This window comes from Ostrinia furnacalis, unplaced genomic scaffold (assembly GCF_004193835.3).
Source record: "Ostrinia furnacalis isolate ACB-3 unplaced genomic scaffold, ASM419383v2 OfSCF0732, whole genome shotgun sequence".
Taxonomy (NCBI): Eukaryota; Metazoa; Arthropoda; class Insecta; order Lepidoptera; family Crambidae; genus Ostrinia; species Ostrinia furnacalis.
The window spans coordinates 293954-300105 of NW_021130971.1; the positions used below are offsets into that span (position 1 = coordinate 293954).

General features: G+C 36.2%; 1 protein-coding gene across 1 annotated transcript; it reads left to right on the plus strand.

Annotated features, from left to right (window-relative positions):
* Positions 1-316: 316 nt before the first annotated feature.
* On the plus strand, positions 317-3721 carry LOC114349926 (lipase 3-like). The gene is made up of 6 exons (XM_028300523.1): positions 317-615; positions 1431-1629; positions 1976-2349; positions 2515-2652; positions 2725-3101; positions 3482-3721. Exons 1-6 carry the CDS (start codon positions 532-534, stop codon positions 3666-3668), a joined length of 1359 nt encoding a protein of 452 aa, XP_028156324.1. The 5' UTR covers positions 317-531; the 3' UTR covers positions 3669-3721.
* The last annotated feature ends 2431 nt before the right edge of the window (positions 3722-6152 follow it).

Consider the following 6152-nt stretch of genomic DNA (forward strand, 5'->3'; position numbering starts at 1 on the left):
TGAAATAATGCATTTTCTACATACACACTCATTTTGTATTTCTTATTTTTATTTACAAATAAAATAAACATGTTGGTTACTTTTGTATTACAAAGCAAAAGGTATTAACTAACCGTAACATTGAGAAGTGAAAAAATAAATGCCAATCGTTTTAGATTATTTTACAAGATTTCACACATCTCTCATACCTACGTTAGAAAATCGACAAACTTAACAAACCGTGATATCTTATCAATTTACTCTAAAGTATTATGCAACGACTCTATCATTGTGGCGATCAAAATATATTCCTCTCACAAGAGAGACGGTACTGAGAGAGGCAACAAGACATTATTGAATTGTTGAAGTAAATTAGAAAGTGCGAAAAATTAATTTAATTAGTAAACAGTTTGAAGTGTTTATATTGAATGCAAGTGCTTAGATAGTAAAATATGAAATGTCTCTTCAAACATGCATCACAATAGATGATTATGATAAGGAGGGAATTATAAATAGTTTAAAGATAGCTGTTAGTGCACATTTCCTCGGAACATGGAGGCGGTTAAAGTGTTGAGTGTGATTATTGCCAGTGTCTTGACAGTTGGAGCTGTTACTAATTACAGTATCTATGAAATTGTAAGTTTTAATTATGTATAATTAATTCATGTATGATTAAAAATGTTGACACAAAAATCCGATTACCAGAGGTTTTTTGTTTTTGCGACAAAGGTTTCCCTTCATACCAGACTCTATAACCACAAATCAAACTAAGGACTCTTAGATTCAGCTTAGACTAAAAAATCTGTCATGTACGGTACGTACATTAGACGTTGGGAAACTATTAATATCTACCTACCTATAATAATATTATTATGTATAGCTTTTGCCCGCGGTTTCACCCGCGTGAAATTTAGTATGTCACAGATCGTCATAAATTATAGCCTATATGTTAATCTGGGTTATAAACAGTAATACTGTAAAGTTTCAACAAAATCCGTTCGGTAGTTTTTGCGTGAAAGAGTAACAAACATCCAGACATCCAAACATCCAGACATCATGACATCCAAACTTTCGCATTTATAATATTAGTAGGATATTCTGTATCCGCTTGGTTCTAATTTTATTCAGGCTGTAAAATAATGCAATTAAAAATGAGTTATCATTTAATTGACAGTGATAAAATTAAATATCAATTTGCCAAATCATTTGTAAACAACAAGATTAGATAGAAAATTATCCTTGTTTAATGAATCACGCTACCTAGAACCATTGTGCACTAGTATACTAATAACACAGCAAAACTAGTACTTAAGCAGAACTCTACTTCAATTTCGATAGTTTTTATAAATTAAAACTACCGAACTTATACAAAGTAAAAATAAGTAAAGGAACATAATTTGATAAAACACAAAACTACTGCTGTTGCATACTTAAATAAACTTAATTTTCAGCCCGAAGAAATAATCGCTAATGGATATCCAGCAGAGCGACACCACGTGGTTACAGAAGATGGTTATATTCTAGAAATGCATAGGATACCTAAAGGGAAAGATGATTCAAGCACATCTACTAGACCAGTGGTGTTCTTAATGCATGGGCTGCTAAGCTCTTCGCAGGCTTTCATTGCTATTGGCCCAAAGAGTGGCGTAGGTAAGAAATTATTTATTTTGTCTCGTAAATATGATAAATCTCGTAGAAATGATAGGATGATAACCGAATAGAAGAGCTTTGTTGCGGGCTCCAAGAGAGTTAGCGATCCCCTGAATTACCTAATGTACCTAACCACTCTGGTTAGGTTTTATTGGAGGCCAATCTATACAGGAGTTGCAATGGTGAGAAAAAGTAGCGGGTGCAGACCCGTAATAGCGTTGTATTGTTCTTTTTTGTTCCATTTAAGGGCGTTTCCCAAGTGTTAATTCATGTCATCTAAAATACCTTCAGCCTGTCTACTCAAGCTAATACCTAAATAGTAACATCATTATTTCTTTATCCACAGCTTACAACTTAGCCGATGCTGGTTTCGAGGTATGGATGGGCAACGCCAGAGGGAACCGTCTCTCCCGAAACCACACTACATTAAACCCAGATGACCCTCAAGAAAAGTTCCCATTCTTCAACTTTAGTTTCGAAGAGATCGGAAGGTTTGACGTAGCAGCCATGGTGGACTATGCCTTGAAGGTGACAGGACAGTCAAAGCTGCATTACATCGGCCACTCTCAAGGTGGGACAGTGTTTATGGTGTTGACTACGATGAGGCCAGAATATAATGAGAAGTTCAAGTCAGCTCATCTCCTGGCTGGTGTGGGATATCAGGACTATTTCCCTAATAAAAACATTTCACGGCTAGCACTCTTGACTGATGTCATTTATGTAAGTAAATATCGATTTGTAGTAAGTTTAATTCCAATCATGATGTACCTCTATGTGGACGTATTTCTAAAGTGTTTTCTGGGCATCATTGGTTTTTTTTAACACAATACGAATAAATTCAATTGAAAATCCTTATATTAAAATATTTTTTATCGACATTTCCAGCAACTGTCCCTATCTCTTGGGATAGTAGAATTATTTCCTCCAAATGTCACGCAAACACAACAAGTAATGCCAGACTTCTGTACTGGGGATACTAAATACTCCCAAATATGTGAATTGCTTGGGATGACAGAAATCATGGTAAGTTTCCTATTTTTATATTCACAGCTATTTGGTACAAAAATTACATTACGAGCAAATTAACTTTTCCAGGAAAACAATGATACAAGTTCAAAGGCGGAAGTCGCTGGAGCTGCCTTAAAACAAGTAGCCCATTTTGGCCAAAATATAAGAGACAAATCTTTCTGGAGATGGAATTACGGTCCTGTCAAGAATTTAGCTGTTTATGCAAATATGTTGCCTCCCAAATACGACCTAGGACTTATATCGACTAGTGTCACAATGCATTACACAATCGCTGATACTTTACTAGATGAGAGAGATGTGTTAGCGATGGTTGCTGATATACCAAATGCAATTGCGAGAAAAGTGGCTCGAGACACTTTCTCGCATGGAGATTTTACTGAGGCTGATGACTGTAAAGAACTGGTTACAGATTACATTATCGAAGCTATGCTTAAATTGGAAACGTAAGTAGATTGATATAATATTTATCTTTAAACAAAGACCTTTTTAAATTCTTCAAATAATACTTGTCTCATCCCGTGTGATGATTTCAAGGTTTGCAATCTATACTTAATATTATAAATGCGAAAGTAACTCTGTCTGTCTGTCTGCCTGTCTTGCTTTCACGCCTAAACCATTGAACCGATTTTGATGAAATTTGGCATAGAGATAGTTTGAGTCCCGGAAAAGGACATAGGATAGTTTTAATCCCGGTTTTCGAAACAGGGACGCGCGCCATAAAGTTTTTCTGTGACAGACAAAATTCCACGCAGGCGATGCCGCGGGCGGAAGCTAGTGATTCAATAAATGATACTAAAAGTAAAAAAAAACCTTTGAATTTCAGGAATACTGCTCAAAACGAAGTAAAAGAAACACGACGCAGTAATACAGCCAGTTCAATGAATGATGAAGCAGTACTAAAAAATGTCGACGAAATCATAACAATTGAGCCTCCTATACAAAATGCTTCTCCTAATTTAGCTTTAAGTGTGTTGTTGAAGATTTTGTTTGTCATTTATTTCATGAAATAGTTACTGAGTTAATTTGTGTGACTTTAAAACCAAAATATGAGATTTGCATTGAACTTTGTTTTTCAGTTTTTCCATAATATTTTTAAAGTCATTGCACAGAGTATGGACCCTAAAAAAATTGCTTTAAAAAAAGTGACCAGCTTTCTTTAAATCCGAAAAAAATCTCCTAAGAGTAGGCGCACACCNTGCACAGCGTGCTATGGAGAGGGCTATGCTTGGTGTTTCTTTGCGAGATCGAATCAGAAATGAAGAGATCCATAAACGAACCAAAGTCGCTGACATAGCCCGACGGATTAGCAAGCTGAAGTGGCAATGGGCAGGGCACATAGTACGCAGAACTGATGGCCGATGGGGCAGAATGGTTCTGGAATGGATGCCGCGTACCGGAAAACGTAGCGTGGGACTTCCACCTACAATGTAGAAATGGAAGCGCTGGACGCAGGCCGCTTCCAATCGATCAACATGGAAAGCATTGGGGGAGGCCTATGTTCAGCAGTGGACGTCCTATGGCAGAAATGGTGGTGGTGGTGGTGGTACTTATACTGAAAATGTATCATTAGAAATCAACTACGGGGGCTAAGGAGATAAAAGGAGGGTTGGAAGTTTATATTATGAAAGTCCTGTGTTTAAAGTAAGAGAGTTGAAATTTAAAATGTATGCGCTATAGATGCTAAGAGCGGATTTTACGAAACTCCACCCCTAATGGAGTAAAACGAGATGCACGCGTACGAAGTCGCGGGCGGCCGCTAGTCGCTTATAAAGAATGTCGAAGTCGTACTAAAGTAAGGTGTACGGATGCAGTATGGTTAAGTTCAACGTAGCAAGTGTTATTGAATGCCACAATTGCGAAATCTTATGCGTAGTACGTATACATCGATGATATTTTGTATGTAAATAATTCAAAACAAAAATCTTTTTTTCTCCTTACTCCAGGGATAGATTTCAGTGCGCTTCGGTTTACAAATTAGTATTGGCCTGAGGAACAAAATGCACTATCGTTTCATTCTGGGCAGCACTTGGTCCAACTTCCATACATGGATTGGCACTGTCCTTTGGTATACTTATGTAAGTACGATGACAATGCAATATTATGGTATCATTGAGCTGGATGGAATCTGGAGGTGGCCATAGGAACTTCTAAATGAAACGGTGGAATTGCATCTAGTTTAGGTTCGTTAGATTTGTCTTTTCAAGCACTTTGGTGCTAGATGATGTCCAGGATCCTGATGATGAAGTCAAGAGGTGGCCAGGAGCTGGCCATAGGAACTCCTTAACGAAATAGTGGAAGCTTATCGAGTTTGGGTTCGTTGGATTTGTCTTCTCGGGCACTTGGGCCATGAGATTGAGAAACAACTAAAAAGTTTAAAATAAAGTTGTAATCGCGCATGGAATTTATTCCTCTTTTTTCTGTTTGCGCTACAAACTTTCGAAATTATTTGAACCTTGCATACAATTATTTTTATCGTTAAATTCTTTCGTAAAATTTCGCATTAATGCTTGTTTTTAAAAAAGTTTTTTTTATTATAACTTTATTTTACACTTTTTAGTTGTTTCTCAATCTCATGGTCCAAGTGCTCGGGAAGTCAAATCCAACGAACCCAAACTCGATAATCATCCGCCATTTCGATTAGGAGTTCCTTTGGCCAGCTCCTGGCCACCTCTTGACTTCATCATCAGGACCCTGGACATCATCTAGCACTAAAGTGCTCGAAAAGATATCCAACGAACCCAAACTAGATGCGATTCCGCCGTTTCGTTTAGTTCAACACTAAAACAGGTTTTGTTATTTTTGACATAAATGCAATTTTCTTTATTTCCTGAACTATTAAGTAGCTAGTACTTAGCTTAAATGCCGTTATGGTGAAAAGTTTTGTTTTTAACTGCATTTTAGTCTTGTAATCAAAACGAATCAAACAGGCATACCAATAGTTTCGTAATTTATGTGTTAATACTAGACTTAAATGACGTTAGCTAACATTAGCTGCATTTATGGCAAGTATTTTCACGTTAAAAAATAATAGTTTTACCGAGCTAAAACGTCGTTAAACTATTTAACGGCATTAAAGTTTAGTAGAATTATTAGTTAGAAACTCATTTTACAAATGTATCAAAGTTATTCAAGATCCAAAACTTAAACGCCGTTAAGGTAGCCATACCGGCGTTTTAGTTGTGTATATTTTGAGATATTATTTCAATAATACTGAGTTAAAATGTATAAATTAAAATATTTCAAAATCTACAATATGTAGCGTCGTGAGAGTTTGTGTCAATTGTAGCTCTTAAAAATACCTTTAAAATGATATATTTAAATTACAAATTACTCTTTTACTTTTGAAACAGCGATTTTTTTTTTAATTCCTGATCTTTAAACTCGTTTTTCTCCGAAAGTGGTTTTTGCACTTAACGGCGTTATAGTGATCGGATGGCAGAATTGTATCTCTTTTGCATTGCCATTCTTGAGCGGGTATAACGTATCTATACTAT

Coding starts and splice junctions, on each gene's coding strand:
- LOC114349926 (XM_028300523.1), top strand. CDS start 532: ATGGAGGCGGTTAAAGTGTTGAGTGTGATTATTGCCAGTGTCTTGACA. Junction 1,630..1,975: donor TGGCCCAAAGAGTGGCGTAG/GTAAGAAATTAT, acceptor CTTTATCCACAG/CTTACAACTTAGCCGATGCT. Junction 2,653..2,724: donor TTGGGATGACAGAAATCATG/GTAAGTTTCCTA, acceptor TAACTTTTCCAG/GAAAACAATGATACAAGTTC.